Source organism: Ochlerotatus camptorhynchus, unplaced genomic scaffold (genome assembly GCF_037179485.1).
Source record: "Ochlerotatus camptorhynchus isolate MF236.1 unplaced genomic scaffold, CSIRO-AGI_Acam_v1.1 ptg000077l, whole genome shotgun sequence".
Taxonomy (NCBI): Eukaryota; Metazoa; Arthropoda; class Insecta; order Diptera; family Culicidae; genus Ochlerotatus; species Ochlerotatus camptorhynchus.
Window position 1 is genome coordinate 545028 of NW_027040567.1, and position 12744 is coordinate 557771.

The 12744-nt window shown below is 44.3% G+C and overlaps 1 protein-coding gene across 1 annotated transcript in view; it reads left to right on the forward strand.

Annotated features, from left to right (window-relative positions):
- The window catches only part of beta4GalNAcTA (beta1,4-N-acetylgalactosaminyltransferase A), a 59674-nt gene that overhangs the window by 38321 nt on the left and 8609 nt on the right, over nt 1-12744 (forward strand). The window contains exons 2-3 of the mRNA XM_065217468.1: nt 7721-7983; nt 8052-8662. Of these exons, the coding sequence (XP_065073540.1) occupies nt 7862-7983; nt 8052-8662 (733 nt within the window). The 5' untranslated portion in view covers nt 7721-7861. The remainder of the gene's footprint in view (nt 1-7720; nt 7984-8051; nt 8663-12744) is intronic.

Here is a 12744-nt window from a genome sequence, read left to right on the forward strand (position 1 = left end):
TGCAGACTGTTTGGCCCGATTGCCGGTCGATACATTGCCTCCCGTCCTACCTAAGCGTTCATGTCGCCGATGACGATTTTGACGTCCCGTTGCGAACAGCCGTCGTACACCTGCTCCAGCTGCGCATAGAACGCTTCTTTCTCATCGTCGGGTCTCCCTTCGTGTGGGCAGTGCACGTTGATGATACTGTAGTTGAAGAAACGGCCCTTAATCCTAAACTTGCACATCTTCGCGTTGATCGACTGCCAACCAATCACGCGTTGGCGCATCTCACCCAGCACTACAAAGCCGGTTCCCAGCTCGTTGGTGGTGCCACAGCTCTGGTAGAAAGTAGCCGCTCGATGCCCGCTTTTCCATACGTTTTGTCCCGTCCAGCAAAGTTCCTGCAGTGCTACGACTTCGAAGTTGCGTGGTTGAAGTTCGTCATAGATTAACCTATCGCAGCCCGGAAAGCCAAGCGATTTGCAGTTCCATGTTCCGAATTTCCAATCGTAGTCCTTATTTCGTCGCGCAGGTCTGTGCCGATTGTTCCGATTCGTATTTATTTCTTCAGTATTTGCAATTTTGTTTTTTTTTTTTAAGGGCGGCTTATTGGGCCTACCCCAACCCCCTGTCTCGCCGAGAGACCATCGTCCACAGCTCTATTTAGAGTCTCACGCTGGCACTAGGACGGTGATCAGCCGCTCCAACCATGGAGAACAGACGCCGTTTTGAGCCGCACCTCCATGGTGAACAGACGCTCAGGTTTGGTGAAGTATTTCCTCTATCACCGTACTATGGTTACAGCGCCAGTGTTCGCGTCGCACCTCTTCACTTTGCTATTGCCGGACTGACAACATTACCCAGGCTACACCACCCAGCTGTGTCCACGTTTCAGCTGGTAGTCTTTTGTTATTATATTACTCGAGGAGGCGTGAAGTAGGAACTTGTGAGGGCCACGGCTAGGTATTCCGCTCCTTCCAGGTTGTCAACTCACCATATACCGCTATATATATACATATATCCATTGGGGAACAATGTTAAACAACATTTTTGTACATTGTATTGTAACTAATCTTATCAAGGAATCAAGAAAATGCTATCTTCCGATGCTTACCGACGATAAAAATACTAGTTAACGGAATCATAATCAGTGTACAGTAAGATCATGGATTATCATTTGTGTTACACATCATGATCAGCAACAAAAACGATAATCTACTGATATGATAACAATCACTTTGTAATGTATATCAAAATCTAGGAACTTGCTGTCTTCGGAAAAGTTGTTCTAGAGGTAAAATACCCTACAATACGGATATTTTTGGAATCGGGATGACACATATATTTTGAAAATCAATGTAGGTCGCCATTTCGAAATCCGTCATCTCGGCCGTTGGTTTCGGAAAAAAAACTGTCAAATACCCTGCAATATGGGTATTTCTGGAACTGGCATAATGTATAGATGTCGAAAATCGATGTCAACCGCCATTTTTGAATCCAATTTGGCGGCCTTTGGATTTAGATAGAACTGACAAATAAACTATTCAACATGGCGGCCGACATCAATTTTTGACATCTACACGTCATCCCGTTTTCTAAAATGTCCACATTGTAGCGAAAAGTTGTTTCTAAAATCAATAGCCGCCATCAATTTTCGACAGTTTTTCTTAAATCGATGGCCACCATCTTGGATTTCATAATGGCGGCAAACATCAATTTTCGATCTCTATACGTCATCCTCATTCCGAAAATTCACATATTATAGGGTATTTGATTAGCCTTGTCTGAAATGGGGAATTTTCAGTGACGACAGCTGATGATGATGATCTGAGATTATCGCTATTTCATATGATCATGATCTGTTACGCAAATGATAATCGCATTATCGTTTCCAGAACTGTCCATTGTGATTTATGGATTTGTACTAATCATGAGTGTAACCAAAATGAGAATGGCATTATCTTTATCTGAATCGTTCATTTTGATTCCCTGAATCTTATACGTGCTTCATTTTGATTTGGGATAAATGTTCGAACTATGGCTCGGGATTTCCACTGTGGCGTGCTTCTATTGTGACATACCCATACGTATTTTTGTGGTGCGACATACGTGTGAGCGTAGTTGGAGCATATACCCTATTTAATTTAAAAATCAGCTAGGAAACTAACTTCAAAGTGAAGCATTTTAGTCACTTGAAGGTGTCACCTGGGACGAACTAATATATAATAAATAAAAAAATAAAAGAGTAAGGATGCGGGGCTCCACTTAAGGAGGCAACTAGCCTTTTCATATATTGTCTGTTTATTTTGATGGTTGCTTTAAAATATCAATTTGGTATATATGTGAAAGTATGAATCAGTGGGAGATGGATTAAGGGTTTCTTTACATTTTGCAGCACAAATCTAGTACTATGTGTCATTTCCTCAAAACCCCCAATAACCGACCTCTTCAATCCCTTCCCTTTCCCATGGCGTTCAAGTGGTCCGCATAGACTATTCAGCCATTACCCTTCCTTTATCCTCGGCTTTGGATTGACTTGCGCTCCCATTGCCCCACCAAACGCTGCAAAATGAAAATGAAAATGAAAAATTACCAACAAATCGATTGGATATCGGATGGTTTGGAATTCGGTGAGTAGCTAGCTCATTTTGACACATTATCTCCAAAACTCGTTATGTAAGGGTAGTTATTAACAGTATTGAAAAGTGCCCCTAGATTCCAGACATAAAAAATCACGATTTCTTACGTGAAAAAGTCCGAAGTATCGAATAGTGTAGACCTCGGAAGTAGCTCATTTTACCCAAGACTCGTTATTTATGGGTAATTATTAACAGTTACCAAATGAACTTCATTGACGAACAGTCATGGGATAGGTGCCATAAACGGTATAAACTATAGTCGCTATATAGCGGAACCAATCGAGCAAATCACGACCAACAACAGAAAAGATCACATCAGCTATTGCAAACAAAACTTCGGAAACCCTTTTCTCGTGACTCAAGGCTCGCCTATGCAAACTAACACCATCTTTGGGTTGGGGAAAGTTTCCCCTATCCGATGATGCTGGTAATTTGCATTCGATTGGCGAGGAAAGAATAATCAACGTTTTGTTTACAAAAGTTGATAGTAATTTTTCAATTGTTGGTCTACAGGGGGGAGGTAGCTCATCGATTCTTCCGGTTCGCCTCCTAGCATCGTGCTATAAGGTACCAGGCGATAACCAGGGTAGTTGATCGATAGCTCGATGACGTCATTTCGTTGGCGTCTGCTATGGGAAATTCTCATAGCAGGCGTTGACGATGGGACGTTGTCGAGTTGTTGAATAGCAACTATCGTGGTAACTCACCGATTACCTGTCGATCTGCCAAATTTGGAAAGACGTCTGCATTGAATTGTCTCATATAATAATATTCCGCCCACTATATCACAAGAAATTGCGAGTAGCTGAGTGGAATGGAGATAAGTTAAGCATTGGGTACAGGACCAAGTCTCCCCTGGGTGGTGCCAGAAGATGAGCGCAATAGAATCATCAAGTTGCCATAAGGCACGGAATGAGACTATTGCATGGCTGGGTAGTCAAAGTCTTCCATTCGTTAGTCATTTCAGATGGATTAGAACAGGTTTAGGTTTAGGGTGGGCGTTGGCCAGATTTGGATTTTTCAGATATAATCCTAAATAGGACCTAGATTATTTAATACACTAGTAACCTCAACTTCTGTCACAATGTTTCATTGTGACTAATCAACACTCAATGGGTAAAATATCAAATTTGCGGTAAATTTGAAAAAAGGGAACTTGGAGTGTAGAGTGCACTGCCCACTGGACGATTCTGAAGCCTGACCAAGTGAGTGGGTTACGGGTTTATTTGATTGTACGTCATTTCCAAGTTACATAGATACATTCATACCATTGGCATTTTGTATTTGATACAGATACATGGATTTGATGTACAGATACATTCATGCCATTGGCATTTTGTATTTGAGATAAGACAGAGACAGGATGCGGAGGGCCTGCTTAGGGGGAGCGTAACCCATGTTATGGCTTCCATTTATTAAATAGTTCAGATAGGCTGGAAATGATAGGTTCATGGTGAGAAAATGTACCATATGGTGCCCGTTCACTGATCAAAATTAGATTCAAATCGTCAGGCCCTGCCCTGGAATAAGGGAATTGACGATGATTTGTCAAGTTTCATTTTGCATTTGCATATAATTGTAAGTTTAGGTTTGCTTTTGTAATTGTAAGATAGATAGTTTGCCTCAATTGAAACATTGAGTTAAACATGACGAATCATACCTCTAAAATAGTAGTAGTTACAGTGCCGCATTATCTAACTTTTGTTTTGTTTGTTTACATATAACTAATACTAATACCTCCTTGTTTTCTCTCTAATTTGTCTACTATGTCCCACCATCACGATGAGAGATGAGCTACCGTACATGGTACACGCTCATATACACTCCCAAAATAGTATGCCGCAAGTAAGTATATCACAGAGGCAACTAAAGATCCAGAAACAAAAACCGAAAACGCTGAACGGCAGATTGGTTTACAGTGGTCGACCAGGGTGTGTGCTGATAAATTACAAAATTACAATTACATCATTATTTCATACATCAGCTTGAATTGCGTTGATCGATATTACATTTTTTTTTTGCTGTGCACTACACCACCGGAGCCAGCAAAGTTCAACAATCCATCGTTGCTTATGCCTTTGTTGTCGTTTGGAACCAGTTTTGCGAGGTAGGTGACGATTGTGCGTATTTCTCGCGTAAATTTTGAAAAGGGCCTAGCCTGAACAATACGTAAAGAGCAAATTGAAACATTGTACGTCGCGTGAAAGTGGAACTTAATGAAGGCCTAAGTACTTTTTCGTAGTTTTTAGTTTTCGGATTTGAAAGATTGTCGGTTACAGTGGCCTGCTTACTGAGCAGAAAAACGCGGTCCCAGGTCCTTACATATCAAAGAGATTTATGGTAAAATCGCTTGTGTATCGTGTATTTTGCGAAACTCGTTGTTGTCGTTGGTTCCGGGTTTGAATGGATACACAAATTTAAGCAACGGTATTATGTGATATGAGGGGCTCGGTGGCCTTAGAGCAACCGTTTTTGCTTACTGAGCAGAACATCATGAGTCTATTCTCAGGCCCATCCACAATCAAGATTCGTCAATCGTTTTATTTGTTAATATGACTACATGGTAATAACAGCAACTCGGTGATTAAAAAGGTGCTCGTCTGCCTAGTGGCAAACGTTTTTGCTTACTGAGCAGAAGACCGTGGGTTTAGTCCCAAGCTCCTTCGCGTTATATGATCGTTAGGACATCAATTCAGCTTATCGTTTACCAAAACGAACCCTGCTGCAAACCCAACCCTCTTATCCAACATCCCAGTGATTCCTCGTGGAAGTGCAGAGGTGTTCTCGGCTTCCATCAAAGCGAGTGTCATGTCAACACAATCCTTCCCATTCCTTTCTTGACCTGTGTTCGGGCGCGGCCGGCGCTGGTATTGCCTAATTTAAGATCACCAGTTTTTACACATTGAGGATGATTGCTAGTCCCAAGCATCGTCTATTGGTTCTCTGTGTAATAACAGCTGATCTGGCAATAACAGAGTAGCAACCGTGGGCGGTCAATCAAGCTCAAGCTCAAGCTCAAGCTCAAAAGTTGATAGTAATTTTTCAATTGTTGGTCTACAGTATATGGAATTGGTTCCGGTTTTTGATTCATCGAAATTCTATCCGCCAGACTATAAATATAGCGACTATAGTATAAACATGCTCGTTCACATCTTGCGCGCTAGACATCTCCGGAAGCTAATCTGATCGATCTGATGCGAATGTCGCTAACTTGGTCCGATCCTCAGCTAGCACATCTTGAGGCTGGACCACAGTATGACAGATCAGAGGATCCAGAATTTTCTCGGAAGATGGAACGGTATTACGCAGATGTGGGCAATATTGAACCTTTTTCCGGTGACGAGTCTGGCAGCAGTAATACGATAGAAGTAACTCTAAGACCAGAAGGTCCCGAAGAAACGTGCTCAACTTTTTGGCTCAGTTCTGGTACTCTCTTCGGTCGCAAGCTAATCGAATTACTCCTCGAAACATAGGAAAATCCACGAACCCTTCATTTTATTTGTCAAACTTTCATAGCGAATCAAAACAAACATAGTGTAGTACTAGAATTTCGACTAGAATGTCTAATGTCTTTTAAGTCTGCACAGTATGAAATAGATTTTAATTCAAGTCCTACCATATCATCCTTTGCGTTGTATAGCTGAACAGGCAGCCACATAACTACTACTTTCGAGAGCGGGATATTTCGCCGAAGGTCATTTCGCCAAAGAGCAAGCCATTTCCTAAGGTTTTGAACTTTTTTCAATTCTCAGTAAATTTTGAAATCAGTCTCGAAAAAAGATTAAGAAGGTTCGATTTTTTCAACCTGGCAAGCTATTCAAATGTAATGCTTCCTTCTTTTGAACACGAGCAGTTCTTTCGAGTTGTACTGATTTTCAAATAATAGATATTTTGATTTATAGGAATGCTTCCTTCTATGTTTAAATGAGCAGTTCGTTCGAGTTGCTTTACATGGGAATATCTATTATTTTAATGCGTTCCAAATTCATTTTAATTGTAGATTGATTCATGATTGAAATTCGACAAAATGACCCATTCGGCGAAACCTCCTTCGGCGAAATGACGCAGCCAAACTAATTCCATCTGATTTTTTACATAAGAATAGGTATCTCAAACCTCCTAGAGCCAGCGGCACGAAATAAGTACTGTTCTGGGTCAGTTTTTTCAAACTGTGCACCATTATAGCACCCAATTCTTCTGTTTAGCAAAATAATAGTATTTTTTTAAGTTTACGATTTTCATGTTTAACAGCAAACTATTACAAATTTTGCTAGTTTTGCCGGCACTACCGTAAATCAAACACTATGTTAACTAATTTGTCTTTTTTCAGATGTTTTGGCGTACGCAGCACATACAAGCGAAGTGGTTTTCACAAAATTTCAAATTAACTGTCTTTGTGATTGAGAGCCGATGCTCGTCTTGCCCCATATGGCAATCTTACCCTATTTTCCCCTAGATGTTATTTTCGTTGGGCATCGAACAAATCGTGTGGGTGTACTACACCTTTGACGTGGGCAGTTAATTCCGAAAAGGTTTCTCCGCAGAGCACCTACATTACCTGCAGTAATCATCGGTCACTAACATCTGGTTTCTAAGCATAGCTATGTTAATGTAGCACCAATATTTTTTTTCGGTTACAGTGAAGCAATCAACCGGACAATTGTATTATTAGTCCGTCACATTTTTCTTGCGTGCGTAGTTTCAATCATCATACAAAAATGGAAATTATACTATCTAAGCGATAGGGACTATACCGAAAATATTCATGAGGCCTCCCTCGTTCACGCTGACCACTAATAACATCTGGCACCGGTCGGTGGGTGTAAAACGATGTCCCTTTCTCACTTATTAGTGCTACTACATAATGTCATGTCCTTCAACCCTACTGAGATTCGACATCCACAGCTGTTTCTTCCCACCCACAGATGCTTGCCCCTTTGTCGAGTCATTATCACAACCAGACACTAATGAATTTCTCATATCCTCTTTCGCTCCAGTCTGCCCGCGTCGTCGTTGTGTTCCATACAGCGTACCTTATTACCACGATTACACGTTCAGCATACCCGGTAATATTGTTCTGCTTTGAATTTCCCTTTCAGATGTCCAACCGCACAAGCAATAGCAGGAAGGAAATTTAAGCACCGTTGCCCCCGTACAAAGCGGCAACGTCGTTGGAGCAATTTTCGTAACTCAACACGCACGCCCTCCTCAAGGTTAGGCCTCATCCCCTAAATGGCCCCATGGCGTCGTGTAGCCGTGCGCACGCTATCAATGCGGTGTTGGTGGCTGGATTCCTGCTGATACTGCTCAATCTGCTCGGCTCGCGCTGGGACTCCGCTCCAATAGGGCTACCTCGAATGGGGTAAGGACCATGAATTAGAAAACCACACGGTCGCAATTACCTAACTCGTCCTTTCTTGTTTTCCACAGGACAACCCAATGGCCGAAACGCACAAGGACCAATTCCGAACGGTTCGTTCAAGTTCACGCTACGAACCGGAACCGCAACAACGATAGCACCAGCAATGGTACCCAGCGACAGCAGCTAAATGCGAGCCATGAGCCTAGCCATGGCAACAATCAGTCCGGTTCGCCGCAACCAACAGCCACAATCGACAGCCTACAGCGACCAAATGCCCTCAACGGGACAATCCTAATCGATAATACTCTCCCGAAAACTGACTTGTCAAAATCTCAAAAGTTCAACGAATCTCAACCGACGGCAAGCGGTACCGTTGGTGATAACAGTAGTAGTAGCAGCAGCAGTAACGACACTAACTCTAGCTTAAGTAGCAAAAATTCCAGTATTTTAAGCGATCACAGTGAGAATCTCGTAGAAGTTGTAAGTAGCAAAAATGTATCCAGTAGTAGCGATAAGAAAATGGTTCCTGAAGCACAGCGCCAGCAGCAGCAGCAACAGCAACAGCAACAGCAAAACGAAACAATACAGACTGATGGCGGTAGAAGCAGTAGAAGGTTGATCGATAGCCTCGTGGGGAAGCTGGACCGCAATAGTTGTCCACCGATTCCGCCTAACTTGGGTGAGTATCTACTTATTTGTTTGCATTGTTCGCATCCTTGCAGTAATTTTTAGAGTAAAGTTAGGCAAGATGGGTTAGTTAGAGTACATTTATTAATGTGTTTGTTTGTCAATATCAACAGGTTCAATGCAACACCAATGATGGTTTGCTAATTGAATCCAGCATTGGAGCTACATTGAATCTGTTGATGTTGACAAATAAAAACATAACTAAATCAAGTAATAAGCTACCTATCTTACCTGTTAACACAAATTCTTCAAAGTTGATCTAATAACTAAACTAAATAATGAAGTGATAGATACCTGCTGCTGCAGAGGTTTATCAAGGAAGATAAAGATCTGTCGACTTGGGAATATTATAACAGTATGATAAATGAAAGAGAAAGTGGGGCAATACGGCCAATGGGGCAATGTGGCCACCCGCTTAAAAATCAACTTATTGAACATATTTTACAAAAATTTCGTTGTAGGCTTGATGTTTGAAGCCTACTTGAACTATCCATTTCATTTTATTAAGGGGTTACGCCTACCTGCAAACTTTAAAAAAATCGATTTTTTTTATTGTCCTAATCGAAAGTATATAAAGTCAAGAATATTTCCTCAAACGATCAAGTTGATCCGATGAAAATTGTGAAAGTTATGCGACGTACAAGAGTACCGCGCCGAGACTGAATTTGAAGCAACTTGAAACTTTAAACGCGATTATCTCGGAATCATATTTTCAAAACCGGTGCCAAAAATTTCTCGAAATGTATACATTCGATTCGTCCGATTCGTTTTGATTTCTGTTCAGCACTATTTTGTGCAGTCCACGATCGTTCGGATTTCGTCTATCATTTAATTTCGATTTTTTACAGCCGATCAAAGACAAATTTTAAGGATCAAAAATCGGCACTCCAACTTTGCAAGGCCGCCATTTTGTCAAAAAAAATTAAAAAAAAACCGAACGATCAAGGACTAGTTTAACACATGCTTAACGATTTGCAGTTGGCACCGCAAAAAGCGTTTTTAGATAAAATCCAATTTATTTATTTCATTTCGTCAAGCCAGTGTAGACTACATACAATGATTATTACAATGTTTACTTACATACTATGCATTAATTCTATTCTGTTTTAGCTTAGTTTGTATTTGCTGCTTGGACATAGTGATTTCAATAGTTCCGCAATGCAAATTATATAGGCGCATCATTCGATTGATTGGGCTATTTTTTGCATAGTTTGTTCTGTACGATGTTTCTGAAAATAAATTCCGTGTTCTAAGATATCGACAAGGTGTGTAAAAATTTAATTGTGCGAGAATTTCTGCCGAATCTATGCGCATTGAAATAATGTCGTTGATGAAGAAAAGCATTGCAAATTGGCGGCGCTCCTTAAGTGTTTGTATATTGATGAGCATGCAGCGCGCTTCATAAGATGGTAATGGAAATGCAGTCCAATTCAATTTACGTAAAGCATATAAAAGGAATTGTTTTTGGACAGATTCTATGCGATCATTCGCTGCCAGACTGTTGAGCAGTTCAGTCGATTTGAATTCTCTCTAGTTTCGTTCGTTCGTTCGCAAGTCGAATTAGCTCCGCGTTGTGTAGTGACGCTCTCGCTGACCCAGCCATGGGTAAGAAATCGCGCGGTAACGCGAGTGCCGGTTTACCGGGAAAACAGACCCTCCCAGGAGACGGCGCGACCACCGAGCCAGCCCAGAAGAAGCAGAAGAAAACCCCATTGCCCATCCCGACAGGCGTTGCGGACCCGCAGCCGGGGCCTCCCGGAACTAAACGACCCAGACCTGAAGACAGCAGCGCCACCGTATCAGCAGCAAAAAAGCTGCTGAGCAACAATCCGTTCTCCGCCCTGCAGAACGGAGCGCAGCCGCAGTCGGACCCTGAGACGGTGCCGAAAAAAGTTAAGTTGCCACCCTTCTATGTGAAGGGCTTCCCTCCCGGGCTATGGGAGCAGCTGGATTTCTACATTAAGCAGGGCCTTCGCTGCACCATTCAACGGTGCACGGAAGGCTACAAACTGATGGTCCCGGCCGAAAAACACTTCAACGCAGTTCAGGCCCTCTTGGACAGAATGAAGCTGGAGTACTTCTCCCACGACATCGAGGCCACCAAGCCGCTGAAAGTGGTGCTGCGCGGGCTCCACGACATGGACACCACCACCTTAATGGACGAGATTAAGGCGAACGGCCTCAAGCCGGTCGAAGTCCACAAGATGACCCGCAGCAAGGCCATCAAGTATCGTGACCAGCTCTACCTGGTCCATCTGGAGAAGAACTCCACAACCGTGAAGGATCTCCAGACGACACGCACACTGTTCCACATCGTAGTGAAGTGGGAGCGGTATAAACCCACCCACCGTGGCGTCACTCAGTGCTCGAACTGCCTATTGTTCGGGCACGGCACCAGGAATTGCCGCATGGCCAGCCGCTGCATCAAATGCGGCAAAAACCACAAGATCGACAACTGCGACAGCATCGAGGAAGCCACTCCCACATGCGCCAACTGCGGTGCCGCCCACAAGGCCACGAGTAAGGCCTGTCCGAAGCGGGCCGAATACGCCGAGATCCGGAAGAAAGCCTCGTCCAACAGCCAGCCCGGTCGCAAGAAGGTTCCAGAAAACAACGCGCAGATCTTTCCTCCGTTATCACCGGTCCAATCACGGCCAATTCCAGTGTTGCCGCCGCTCCCGCTCAACCAACAGTTGGCTGCTGCCCAGTTGGCTGCCGCTGCAGTACCCGGTCAAGCCTCCGGGCCATCGACGGATCCCCCTGCTCCGGGATTGGCCGGTACAACCGGTGAAGCTACAGACGATTCTCCGCTGTCAACGGATGAGATCGTCACACTGTTGGCCCAGGCCATCATCATCAAGCGCACCTGCGCAACAAGAACACAACAGCTCCAAGCTATCATCTCCTTCGTCGCTAATTATGGACCGTGAACCCATAAAGATCGCCAACTGGAACGCTCGCTCCGTAGGGGCGAAAAACATTGAGCTTGCAGACTTCCTCCGCAAGCACGACATCGACGTGGGCCTTCTCACCGAGACTCACCTCAAGACCGGTGACAGCTTCTGGCTGCCCGACCACAGCATTGTCCGGCTTGATCGCACCAGCTCCAGGGGGGGCGGTGTCGCGGTCATCATCAAGAAAGGCATCAAGTACTGCACCCTACCCCACTACCGCACTTCCATCATCGAGGCCGTTGGCATAGAGGTGGAAACATCGACCGGAAACGTCCGGTTCATCGCCGCCTACTGCCCCCGGCAATGTACCGTTAGCAATGGTACAGCACAGCAGTTCAAGAACGACCTTGCCATCATAACCCACACCAATGCCCGCTTTGTAATCGGAGGGGACCTGAACGCCCGGCACGAGGCCTGGCGGAACTACCAGCAGAACCAGAACGGCCGCCTGCTATTCGACCATTCCCAGCATGGTCTCTATTCCGTCTGGTTTCCGGACGAACCAACCTTCACATCACCGACGGGCAACCCATCGACGCTGGACCTGTTCTTGGCAAACACCAGATTAGCCAAGCCGGTTGCCGTCAACGACCTGAGTTCGGACCACCAACCGGTGCTGACCGAGCTGGGCTACAACGTGGCCCCTGCACCGTGCCAGCGGAAGGACTACCATCGAGTCAACTGGGTCCAGTTTCGACGCGTGGTCGACCGCCACATCGACGACAACCCACCGCTCGACACAGTGGATGACATCGACCGGGCCCTGGAGGGTCTTCATCAAGCCATATCCGTGGCTGACGAAGAGTGCGTTCGACGAGTTCCTGTGAGGGGTAAGTTTCAAGCAATTGATTCCCACACCAAACTCTTGATTCGGCTCAGAAATGTTCGTAGACGCCAGTTTCAGCGGACTGGGGATCTGCAGCGTAAATACGAAATGGTCGATCTGAATCGGCAGATCGCTTCCAGAATGGTCTCAATCCGGAACGAGAGTTTCGGGCGGCTCGTTCAGAACCTGGACGACCGTTCCAGACCATTCTGGAAGGTTGCCAAGGTGCTGAAGTCTCACCCCAAGCCCATTCCACCACTTAGAGTCAATGACGAACGGCTTATCACCAACGAA